General features: G+C 41.7%; 1 protein-coding gene and 1 long non-coding RNA gene across 14 annotated transcripts in view; both read left to right on the top strand.

Annotated features, from left to right (window-relative positions):
• Positions 1–8,637, top strand: part of LOC309499733 (uncharacterized protein) — a 46,580-nt gene extending 37,943 nt beyond the window's left edge. For 3 of the 12 annotated variants that reach the window (XM_082171169.1, XM_082171163.1, XM_082171159.1), the window contains 12 exons: positions 1,685–1,747; positions 1,874–1,915; positions 2,221–2,280; positions 2,407–2,448; positions 2,753–2,812; positions 2,901–2,975; positions 3,283–3,311; positions 3,403–3,477; positions 3,627–3,695; positions 3,820–3,888; positions 4,011–4,079; positions 4,194–8,637. In XM_082171169.1, coding sequence (XP_082027295.1) covers positions 1,685–1,747; positions 1,874–1,915; positions 2,221–2,280; positions 2,407–2,448; positions 2,753–2,812; positions 2,901–2,975; positions 3,283–3,311; positions 3,403–3,477; positions 3,627–3,695; positions 3,820–3,888; positions 4,011–4,079; positions 4,194–4,304 — 764 coding nt within the window. In that variant the 3' untranslated portion in view covers positions 4,305–8,637. The remainder of the gene's footprint in view (positions 1–1,684; positions 1,748–1,873; positions 1,916–2,220; positions 2,281–2,406; positions 2,449–2,752; positions 2,813–2,900; positions 2,976–3,282; positions 3,312–3,402; positions 3,478–3,626; positions 3,696–3,819; positions 3,889–4,010; positions 4,080–4,193) is intronic. The other 9 variants (XM_082171168.1, XM_082171166.1, XM_082171164.1 and 6 more) reach the window with 9 other exon arrangements.
• The window catches only part of LOC309503306, a 131,345-nt gene that overhangs the window by 117,134 nt on the left and 1,366 nt on the right, over positions 1–12,845 (top strand). The window contains exons 2-3 of one of the 2 annotated variants that reach the window (XR_014207605.1): positions 8,962–10,030; positions 12,115–12,717. This is a non-coding gene — a long non-coding RNA (uncharacterized lncRNA). Of the gene's footprint in view, positions 1–8,748; positions 10,031–12,114; positions 12,718–12,845 lie in introns of those variants that run through there. The other variant, XR_014207604.1, reaches the window with a different exon arrangement.

The following is a 12,845-nucleotide window of genomic DNA, read 5'->3' as shown; positions in this document are numbered from 1 at the left end:
ATGGAGCCAGCCTCCAAAAGTGAAACCTGTCCTGTGATTTTTTAACAAAGTTTTTATACACTAAATTGTGTTTGTTGTCTTTACATTAGAATAATAATGTTTCATATAATCTAGAATAGATATGGAATAAATAGCATTCAAAACAAAATGAGTATCTCTCATATATTGAAATCGAGTTTTTATGTGAAAGATTTGCTTTGCACACCAAGCATTTTAGTCATATTACAAAATAATTTATTGAGGCCAAACATAAAATAACATTATAAACTGTCACTTCACCACGTGACAGCAGCAAGCAGGCTCCTGATTGGTTAACGCGGCGCGAATTGACGCAGAAGTTCAGATTTTTCATCTCGGGCGGCAGACGCGAATTCGCGTCAAACACGAGAATGCACAAATAGCACTACATAAAACATTCGCGCTTAACGCGCCAGACGCTCAATTCGCGCCATTCGCGCGAACTTGACGCGCGAATGAGGCGTATTCGCGTCTACCGCGCCGCGCTCTACGCCTCATTCGCGCCGCAGGAATTTTTTACGCGCGTAACGCGTCTTTGCATTGACTTAACATTGAAATCACTCGCGCCTGACGCGCTATTCGCGTCCGGTGTGAACGCACCATAAGGCTGTGTCTTGTGTTTCTCTTTTCTTCAGTGATTCTGCTTGTTATCATCAGGTGTCTTCAATAATCGAACAATCATCACTCAATTAATCACTTAATTATCTAATTAACTCTAACACTGCTTCAGTGTTACTTTTAACACCCTGCTGGTGGTTCCCATATGAACACCGAGCGGTGTTGATTTAACACAGAGGAATTTACTGTGAGGAGTTTTAAAAAAGGTTTGGTTTCAGAGACCGGATACTGCGTTTGGATGAACGGCATAGGAAAAGCTGTAGTTTTGAAAATATATGTGTTCGTGTGGACAGGCCCTTAATGTCTTCTTTTATCTTCAGTTGATTTCATCTAAAGCTGTGGCTGAAGTCAGTTGTAGTTCTTGTGTTTCTCTTTCCTTCAGTGATTCTGCTTGTTAACAGCAGGTGTTCATCACTAATGCTCAATCATCACTTAATAAATCACTTTATCATCTCATTAACTTTAACTCTGATTCAGAGTAAAGACGGGGTTCACACTCTGTGATTTATAATAATCCTTTGATCCTTGTTGCTTGCCAGACTGTCCAATCCTGATCCTCGCTGTAAGTCATGTCACACTGTAAGATCTCAGTTGTCATTATTGTCAAATCAAGTCAAGATGCGTTAAAAATGGACGCACGCAAGAAAACTCGTCTGGCATTTTACATCATCAATCAATGACACATACGTTCACAGTGATCTGCATTACATGCAGGATTGAAATGGTGGCTACAAAGAAATCTCTTACGTTAATTTTGGTCATGGCTTTTCTTGAAAAAAATAAGACAATTTTGGCCAAATCGTGGCCAAAAATGCACAGTGTTCACCCGTTAACACTTCAGAGTGGGACCATATGTACTCTCAGCAAAGTTAAATGAAGTCTGAGGATTTTGCTGTGTGGGTTCTCATGTTGGATTTCTCTCTTTAGTTTGGTAAAATAAAGTTTAAGCTGCTAGGTTTGCTATGCCAGGTTTGCTATGCCTCACCTCATGTCCTCCTCATCCTGGATATTATTATGATGCATCTCAACTAACATTCATCCTTTTCAGCTCAAGCTGATATGACAACACCAGTCACAGAGTCTCAGGATCATTCGACTACAAACACACAAGGTACATAATCACAGTGTTTTGTCTTTGTCTACAATTGTCCCCAATCTGCCCTGTCCATCTCTAGTTAAAATATAATGGTAATATTGTACAGTATGAATCATCTGAACAAACATTAATCCATTACAGCTCCAGCTGGTTCAACGACAGCAGTGAATCCTTCTACACAAGGTACGTGATGATGCTGATGCTTTTAAGACATTGATGATGTTATTCAAAAAACAGATTTGTCTAACATAATTCTATAGAAAATATGAATGAATTTCCATATAGACACTCTACCACATATATAAATAATCAGTATGTTAGAGCTGAGTTGACTTTTTCCTTTTGTTTCTTGAAAGAAGAGCAATAAACAATAAATAAATCACTGGGCAATAATCAAAAGTCAGAGGAAGATCAGAATCGTTTGAAATCTCATTCGGTGCCGATGGCTTTTGTCTTTGTCTATAATTGTCCCCAATCATCCTTTTCAGCTCAAGCTGATACAACAACACCAGACACAAACTCTCATCATTCAATTTCAAACACACCAGGTACATAATCACAGTGTTTTGTCTTTGTCTATAATTGTCCCCAATCTGCCCTGTCCATCTCTAGTTAAAATATAATGGTAATATTGTACAGTATGAATCATCTGAACAAACATTAATCCATTACAGCTCCAGCTGGTTCAACGACAGCAGTGAATCCTTCTACACAAGGTACGTGATGATGCTGATGCTTTTAAGACATTGATGATGTTATTCAAAAAACAGATTTGTCTAACATAATTCTATAGAAAAATGAATGAATTTCCATATAGACACTCTACCACATATATAAATAATCAGTATGTTAGAGCTGAGTTGACTTTTTCCTTTTGTTTCTTGAAAGAAGAGCAATAAACAATAAATAAATCACTGGACAATAATCAAAAGTCAGAGGAAGATCAGAATCGTTTGAAATCTCATTCGGTGCCGATGGTTTTTGTCTTTGTCTATAATTGTCCCCAATCATCCTTTTCAGCTCAAGCTGATACAACAACACCAGACACAAACTCTCATCATTCAATTTCAAACACACCAGGTACATAATCACAGTGTTTTGTCTTTGTCTATAATTGTCCCCAATCTGCCCTGTCTGTCTCTGACTCTGTGCTCGATCTCTTCTTCAGTCATAGTGATTTCTGTCGCTGCAGTCGCTGTTCTCCTTCTTGCTCTTCTCTGGCTGATCTGCAGAAAAAGAGCTGGTGAGTTTTCAGATTTACTCCTTTACAACAATTAAAAACGGTTCAGATGAGCAAACAAACACATCATGTTCAGACTGTAAGTATCATAGAAACATGTGGATTATATGAAATTCTCAAACAGAAGTTTATTCCTGCTGAGAAATCCTGTAATGTCAATATCACAGAGTTATCAAGTCAACAATCATTTTTATTATTCATTTTAATGCTCCAACAAAAAATTTTTTGTTGAAAATCCCAATGCTTAACATTGACATTCATGTGTGTTTGATCATAAATACTTCATATTTCATGAGGCACTTGTTTTCAGATAATAAAAGAGGGACTGACGACTCCGCGGTGAGTTCAGTAATGCAGTGATTTAGATTTGATAAATATCTTTAAAGCTCAATAAAGTGTCATTCATGCAGTTTAAATGTTTGTTCTGAAGGTCAAAGATGGGAATGATCATAAAGGGACGAATGAGACGATCAACATGTCCATTCCTCCTGCTGTAAGAGCCCATGTGAGTCCACTAAATCATCAAACATTACATTCACTGTCTGTTCAATAATGTAATTTAAAAGCTTTTGTGTTATTGTACATATTATAGTGAGAGATATGTCTGTTCTGTGTGTTAAACTTCACTCTCTGCATGTTTGCATTGATGTTTAGGAGCAGACAGATGATGTGACTTATTCTGAGGTCACTTCTTCCAATACAAAGCCAGTAAAATCACTCAATGTGAGTAGATACCAGCACAATAATGTGATTTAAAAGCTTTTGTGTTATTCTACATATTATAGTGAGAGATATGTCTGTTCTGTGTGTTAAACTTGACTCTCTGCACGTTTGCATTGATGTTTAGGAGCAGACAGATGATGTGACTTATTCTGAGGTCACTTCGTCCAATACAAAGCCAGTAAAATCACTCAATGTGAGTAGATACCAGCACAATAATGTGATTTAAAAGCTTTTGTGTTATTCTACATAATAGTGAGAGATATGTCTGTTCTGTGTGTTAAACTTGACTCTCTGCACGTTTGCATTGATGTTTAGGAGCAGACAGATGATGTGAATTATTCTGAGGTCACTTCTTCCAACACAAAGCCAGTAGAATCGCTCAATGTGAGTAGATACCAGCACATGAGTTTGTCTCAGATAAATGAAGCTCATGCTCTAATAATAATAATAATCGCTGGGGTTCAAACATTGATGGACAGAATCTGTGCTATTCTTCAGGATCATGATGAAACAGTGACTTATGCTGCCGTCAGAGGAAGAGAAGATCAACCTCAGGATGAACTTTACGCCTCTGTGAACAAGAACAAGACCTTCACAAATAAACATTAATGATACAGATCATGTGCTCATCATATCAGGAGCAGACGGGAAGATTTCATCTCTCTGGTGTTTGGAGGAATTATATATGTGTGTGTGAACAAGCAGATATTTGTTGAATGTCCTGTGAATATGAATGAGATTTATTGTGAATCATCATCTGGTCAGGGCACAGAATCTCATCTATATCATCACAGCTACAGTAAAGTTAGAGATTGAAGCCCTGATGTGTTTTCATATAGGCCAGACTCAATCTAGTGTCTCACAAGCCTCTTCCATGACTGGAGTCTGTTTATCCGCTGGATTTCTGTCTGAAAACCTTCATCTTCATGCAGATGAACATGCTGAAATTATCCTCTTGCTTGTATATCAGCTGTTTCTTCTACAGAGAGACGTCCGTCTGAGAATTACATCAGTGTCTGCTCACATTATATTGTCATAAAATGTTCTAAAATTTGTGTATATGTCACAAAATTAAATGTCAGTTATTTCTTTCTTTTTTTCACATGTGACACAGTTAAAAGAAAAGTTTTTCCATTCCTGTAAAAACAGACATGACTAAACTTGCTCCTTTTAAAAACCATCCATCCATCCATCTTCTTCCGCTTATCCGGGGCCAGGTCGCGGGGGCAGCAGTCTAAGCAGGGATGCCCAGACTTCCCTCTCCCTAGACACTTCCTCCAGCTCTTCCGGGGGGACACCGAGGCGTTCCCAGGCCAGCCAGGAGACATAGTCCCTCCAGCATGTCCTAGGTCTTCCCCGGGGTCTCCTCCCGGTGGGACATGCCCGGAACACCTTCCCGGGAAGGCGTCCAGGAGGCATCCGGAAAATATGCCCGAGCAACCTCAGCTAGCCCCTTTCGATGTGGAGGAGCAGCGGCTCTACTCTGAGCTCCTCCCGAGTGACCGAGCTTCTCACCCTATCTCTAAGGGATCGCACAGCCACCCTGCGGAGAATGCTCATGTCGGCCGCTTGTATCCGGGATCTTGTCCTTTCGGTCATGACCCACAGCTCATGACCATAGGTGAGAGTAGGAACGTAGATTGACCGGTAAATCGAGAGCTTCGCCTTTCGGCTCAGCTCTTCACCACGACAGACCGGTACATCGACTGCATTACTGCAGAAGCTGCACCGATCCGTCTGTCAATCTCCCGTTCCATCCTTCCCTCACTCGTGAACAAGATCCCAAGATACTTGAACTCCTCCACTTGAGGCAGGAACTCTCCACCAACCTGAAGTGGGCAAACAACCCTTTTCCGACTGAGAACCATGGCCTCGGATTTGGAGGCGCTGATTCTCATCCCAGCCGCTTCACACTCGGCTGCAAACCGCCCCAGTGAATGCTGAAGGTCCTGGTCTGATGGGGCCAGCATGACAACATCATCCGCAAAGAGCAGAGATGAAATCGTGTGGTCCACAAACCTGACACCCTCCGGCCCCTGGCTGTGCCTAGAAATTCTGTCCATAAAAATTATGAACAGAACCGGCGGCAAAGGGCAGCCCTGCTGGAGTCCAACATGCACCGGGAACAAGTCTGACTTACTGCCAGCAATGCGAACCAAGCTCCTGCTCCGGTCGTACAGGGACCGGATAGCCCTTAGCAAAGGGCCCCGGACCCCATACTCCCAGAGCATCCTCCACATGATGCCGCGAGGGACACAGTCGAATGCCTTCTTCAAATCCACAAAGCACGTGTGGATTGGTTGGGCAAACTCCCATGAACCCTCCAGCACCCTGGAGAGGGTATAGAGCTGGTCCAGTGTTCCACGACCAGGATGAAAACCGCACTGTTCCTCCTGAATCCGAGATTATACTATCGGCCGTATTCTCCTCTCCAGTACCCTGGCATAGACTTTCCCGGGGAGGCTGAGAAGTGTGATCCCCCTATAGTTGGAGCACACCCTCCGGTCCCCCTTCTTAAAAAAAAGGACCACCATCCCGGTCTGCCAGTCCAAAGGTACTGTCCCTGACCGCCACGCGATGTTGCAGAGGCGTGTCAGCCAAGACAGCCCCACAACATCCAGTGACTTGAGGTACTCGGGGCGGATCTCATCCACCCCGGTGCCTTGCCACCGAGGAGCTTCTTGACTACCTCGGTGACTTCAGCTTGGGTGATGGACGAGTCCACCTCCGAGCCCCCAGCCTCTGCTTCCTCAATGGAAGACGTGTCGGTGGGATTGAGGAGATCCTCAAAGTATTTCTTCCACCGTCCGATGATCCCCAGTCGAGGTCAACCGCTGCCCACCTCCACTGTAAGCAGCGTTGGTAGGGCACTGCTTCCCCCTCCTGAGGTGCCAGACGGTTTGCCAGAATCTCTTCGTGGCCGACCGGTAGTCCTTCTCCATGGCCTCACCGAACTCCTCCCAAGCCCGATTTTTTGCCACCACAACCACCCAGGCTGCAGTCCGCTTGGACTGCCGGTACCCGTCAGCTGCCTCAGGAGTCCCACAAGCCAGCCAGGCCCGATAGGACTCCTTCTTCAGCTCGGACTCAATATCTCCAGACTCCCTCGGGATCCGGTCGAAGCTCTGCCGGAGGTGGAAGTTGAAGATCTCTCTGACAGGGGATTCGGCCAAACGTTCCCAACAGAACCTCACAGTACATTTGGGTCTGCCGAGTCTGTCCAGCTTCCTCCCCTGCCATCAGATCCAACTCAGCACCAGGTGGTGATCAGTTGACAGCTCCGCCCCTCTCTCCACTCGAGTGTCCAAGACATACGGCCAGAGGTCAGATGAAATGACCACAAAGTCGATCATCGACCTCCGGCCTAGGGTGTCCTGGTGCCATGTGCACTGATGGACGCCCTTATGCTTGAACATAGTGTTTGTTATGGACAAGCTGTAACTAGCACAGAAGTCCAATAACAGAACACCACTCGTGTTCAGATCAGGGGGGCCGTTCCTCCCAATCACGCCCCTCTAGGTTGTCACTGTCGCTGCCCACGCGGGCGTTGAAGTCCCCCAGTAGAACAACGGAGTCCCCAGTCAGAGCACTTTCCAGCACCCCTCCCAGAGACCCCAAGAAGGCCGGGTACTCTACACTGCCGTTTGGCCCATAGGCACACACGACAGTGAGAGACCTATGCCCGACCCGAAGGCGCAGGGAAGCGACCCTCTCGTTCACCGGGGTGAACTCCAACACATGGCGGCTGAGCTAGAGGGCTATAAGCAAACCCACACCAGCCCGCTGCCTCTCACCATGGGTAACTCCAGAGTGGTAAAGTGTCCATCATCTCTCCAGGAGTTTGGTTCCAGAGCCCAAGCCGTGCGTGGAGGTGATCCCGACTATCTCTAGTCGGAACCTCTGAACCTCACGCACAAACTCAGGCTCCTTCCCCGCTAGAGAGGTGACGTTCCACATCCCTAGAGCTAGTTTCCGTGTCCAGGGATCGGGTTGTCGAGGCCCCCGCCTTCGACTGCCGCCCAATCCACTAAGCACCGGCCCCTTACGGTCCCTCCTGCAGGTGGTGGGTCCACGGGAGGAACTGCAAAGCTATTTGAGGGAAAAAAATATTACTGATTTAAAATTGTCAAAAAAAGAAAGAAAAATAAAAAATAGGGGGAGGACCTAGGATGATAACAGCACTAAACACTAGACAAGAGAGTCCATTACCACACTCTGAGCTACAAGGAAACGCTGAACATTTGGACACCATGTTTCACTTCCTCAAATCTGCTTCACAGCTTTATCAGCGCTTTAACCTATTCTGAGAACAGAGCTATTCTCTGAATGTGTTCAAATGAATCCTGCAAAATCAGCATCATCTGGAAATCACACTGAATGCTACACTTGAAGTCCATTTCAGAGTCTTGCATATCTGAGCTTTCTCTATTCTCCTGTTAGCGCAAGCAAGGCAGGCAGAGTTAGGCCGGAGAGGGAGAAGTGGAGGAGAGCGACGAGGAGGAGGAATTCGCCAACTTGTAGTTGAGGATCGCGGTGATGATGATAGTGATGAATAGGGTCCTTTTGTATCACATGATTGCAGTTGTTTTACAGGGTAGCCTTCATTCTTTCTTGTTGATGTGTTTCGGGCAACTAGTTCATAGGCTCGATGGATATTACCGGTAACTTGTATTGTTCAGCCCATGGCTGTCACATCGTTTCGTTTTTTTTTATGCTGCCAATAATCTAAAGGGGGTCACACACCATACGAGAAGCGCAGCGCCACGTCGCGTCTATGACAACTCGAGGTATCGCACACCGGACGCGCACTTTGTCAGTTTATGGCCAGCAATATTGTTATGTTTAAGGATATTATGGAATTAAGATCATGTCTGTACTATGTTATGATTGTACTGTACAATTAAATACAATCGTTGCTTAGTCTGCAGTCTGAATTCACTTTACCTCAAAGCGTCCGTTAACCCTCGTAGTGTTTTTGCGGAGCGCGTCTGTGTTACACGTCACCACGTAGGCTCACTATTGGCCGACGCTGGTCATGTGTGTGACGCGCAGCGCAAAAACACTACATGAACCAACTAGAGGCCCAGAGAGAAGGAAATGAATAGTGGAATAAAGTCATTATTTTTGTTTGTTTTTGCGCACAAAAAGTATTCTCGTCGCTTGATATACTTAAGATTGAGCCACTATAGTCACTTGGACTATATTAACGATCTCTTTAATAACTTTTCTGGGCCAGCAAGTTTGGGCCACCTAGCAGCCTACGGAGAAGTGATCAGCTCTCAGATTTCATCAAAAATATCTTAATTTGTGTTCCGAAGATGAACGAAGGTCTTACGCGGTTGGAACAACATGAGGGTGAGTAATTACTGACAGAATTTTCATTTTTGGGTGAACTAACCCTTTAACGATGATTTGAGCCAACCCAGCCGGCACATGACAGACCTTCAACGTTGAAATATGGTTGAAATAATGTCAGTTGTTGTTTCAACGTTGAAACAACGTTGAAATAACGTTTAATGCTAAATGGTTGAAAAAGGTTAACAAAAACACTTCTAAATCAACGTTGAAATAACGTTTAATGCTAAATGGTTGAAAAAGGTTAACAAAAACACTTCTAAATCAACGTTGAAATTTTTACAAGATCTGTACGTTGAAACAACGTAATGTTTTCGACAACATACTACAAAAATATCTGCCTTTTAACGTATTATTATGATAATTAGCATTTAATGATTTTTTATCATAACAGCTCTTCAGTGTATGTTAAAATACAATTATTATCATTATTAACAATAATATTTTCACCCTCAAGAGAGCAGTGCAGCAAAACCTTTTGCCTTATGTGATTTTGTGTGAATTTACAATTTTGTCTGCTTGCAGTTTACATTGCATTATTACATTAGTATTCACACTGTCATGTCATTTGACCAATTAATTAAATATTAATACAGACTGCAAATAAAACTCAATAGCCTACAACACTATGTTAACTCGCGCAAACTATTGTTATTGGTTGTTTCGCCGTTTTACTTTGAGCATGATTGGTTAATCTGTCTGTCTTTCAGGAAACTGTCCAGTGAGAGTGTGCGCGGCTCTGCGCGCCTATTTTAAATTTGAAAATACGTCCGTTACTCTCGGTCGGTGAGCAGCTGCTGCTTGCGTTGATTACTCGGTCAGACCTGGATTATTTTATATCTGCCTGTTGAATTCTTACATTTTGAGCGAATTTGAGTTGATATGTCAATGAAGAACAAAAGCTGGAATGTGAACAGAGGAAGGGGTCGTTACGTGGTCTGTAAAAATACTGGCGATATCAGGTAAGAAAACATTTTTCAGTCCTTAACCCTCTGAGGTCTGAGCTGTTTTCTGGGCCATGGAGGTGTTCTGACATGCTCTGACATTTGTGTTTTTTTCTGTTACTAGTGACATTTTCAGGGCTAAAGTCTGATTACACTGTATTCAGCACAAACTCTGCTACAATAATATATCAGCAGCATGTATGTAAAAGTTTGTAGTTTTGAGATAATGACATTTATGCGTGGTTTGTGAAAATACAAAAAAAAATTCTCACTGAAATAAGGCCATAAAACCCATACTGATTATTTCTTCACAAGACTTTTGAAAATTGTATGACATAGCCTAGAATATTTGCTCCAAAACTATGTGAAAATCACCCTGACTGCTCATTCAGATAAGACAATATATTGATTTAAAATTTCTAAGACGTGTTTTGTGTGACAAAGCCATATGCGAAGAGGCGTGATCATCTCATGAATATGTAAGCTTTTAACACCTGAGAAAGACAAAGACACTCCCCTAACTGCCCTATTAGGAGCGATCAGGCCCTGTCATTCAGAGCAACCTTGCACAAAGAATGAGGAGATTTAAAAAAGAATGGCTTTTAGATTGTTTGGATTTATTTACAGCACAACACAATCCAAAAATACAAATGACAAAAGAGCACATTGAAAACAATGATCCAAAGACAGAGACCTTTGTGCCATTCCTAAAAACATTGTACATACCTTTAATTTCCAAGGTGTTTGATTTTCACTTTACCATGTTCATGTACAGAGACTCATGTGAATGTTGAAGTCAGCAGGACTCAGTTGCATCTGGTCCCTGAAAGAAAAAAAAAAAAGAAAAAAATGTGAACATAATGATATCAAGAGAAACTATAGGGCTGCACGATTTTGGGAATAGATTTTAGATTTTTCTGGTTAAAATTTCTTTTTAAAATTCACAGAATACACACACACACACACACACACACGTTTCCAACAACATATAATGAACACCAGGTTTGTTGTGCCTTGTAGGCATAGGCTACGCAGTGCTGCATAAAATAATAATAACAATAAATTAAATCTTCCAAAAGATTTCAAGAACAACTACGCTAGAGAAAAATATATTGATTATCATATGTTACTTCAAATGTTTCCATTCGTTATGATGATATGAAATGAGATAATAGTAAAAACATAAAGCCTAATGTTTGGTGCATTTTTCCTTTCAAACGCAATCGCGCTCCAAAATATGATACATTAAAACCCACAGCGCGCTCCAAAATATGATACATTCAAACACCATCGCGCTCCAAAATATTAAACATTATGGTTATACATATCTATGTTTGAGCAGATATCCACAAACAGTATTTATCAGGAAACACGGGTCTAAATAGTATAATATTCACCATATACAGTATCTAGCAACAGTTCAACTGCAATGTGAAGTTTATGCAACAATACCATAAACTAATAAGTAAGAATTTCTTACCTTACATCTTTCTTGTCTTCAAATCGCGTTCTTCTTCTTCTTAGGTAAATCCAATGTAAGCTCAGACGTGTCTTCCAAACTCGACGAAAAGCAGAGACTTGTGAAGTGTTTTGGTGTTTTGTGATTGAGGTAACGAGGGCGTTCGCGTCCCATGTGGAGATTTGCATGTGAATCTCTTTTGCGCGAGTGGGCGTGTCGAATTAAAAAGTAATTAGCAAGCGTTTGAGATACTGGACATCCTGTTGGTTTTATACAAATTACTTAAACAGAGAATATTTGTTTGCAGTTTGAATCCGATCATTTAAAAGTACACACTTAAATGTGTATAAAGGTATATGGCTCATAAATGTGTGACAAGTATTCGCTGAGTTTTGTTTCAGTTTATAGACGTGCTCAAGAAAAAAAAGTTCACCGCGACGGAGAGGCAGAACGCACACCCTGTTTATTTTCTTTATTTTACAAAAGCACAATGTTTTGATTTGATTGTAAGTGGACACATACAAAAGTAGAAATATCACCGATTTTTTTTTTTTTTTTTTTTTTTTTCTGTATAACCATAAATGACGGAGTAATTTAAGTTTATGTTGCTGCTATGTGAAAAAAATCCAGCAAAACGCGTCGGCGCGTTTCTCGACCTCAGAGGGTTAACAGTCTAACGTTAGGGACCCGGGGAACGGTCATAGGCTTACTGCAACCTCATAAGATAAATAAGTTATCTCTGTGTGTGTTTTTGTACTGCTTCACCATTAGCGTAGCGATATTAGCATGTATTTCAATGTAAGTTACAATCTGACATTGCTGTGTTTTGTTGTTGGTAACGGTATGTGTTTAATGTTGTCAGCTAACATTAACATTAGTTTAAAAACGCATGAGAGGTAAAAAAAAAAAAGCGTGGGAATGAGTAAAGTGATAAAACCATAATTTAGAAGTTTACATAACCTCTTCAAACACTGATAACGACATCCAACAGAAAGACCCATTCACCAACTACAGTAAGTCAATTTTACCCACTGTTCGAAAACCTACACGGGGATTAATATATAGTATTATGATTTCATCTTTAAAATAAGACATTTAACTTTATTGATAGAAAGTCTGAGTAACTTTTTGTTCTTTTGTCTTCTGCTGAAGTGGCGCACTGAAAGTGGATTCATGTCACCTTCATCAGTCTTTTCTTTAATCACTGGAAACCATTAAGAGAAAGACCCTCAGACGTGTCATAATAGGATAAATGCGGCTGCAGGTAAAATTATTTGATGGTTTGATTTTGGTGTACCATTTGGCTTTTTTGTGTGTGCTTCCCTTGCTATGATACACATTTCTGATGGGATTGCCATGCTTTAAGTGTACGTTTACATTTTTAATCATGTA

Source organism: Leuciscus leuciscus (assembly GCF_965113295.1).
Source record: "Leuciscus leuciscus genome assembly, chromosome: 1".
Lineage (NCBI taxonomy): Eukaryota > Metazoa > Chordata > Actinopteri > Cypriniformes > Leuciscidae > Leuciscus > Leuciscus leuciscus.
The sequence above is the reverse complement of the archived record's forward strand: the minus strand, read 5'-3'. Positions and strand labels throughout refer to the sequence as shown.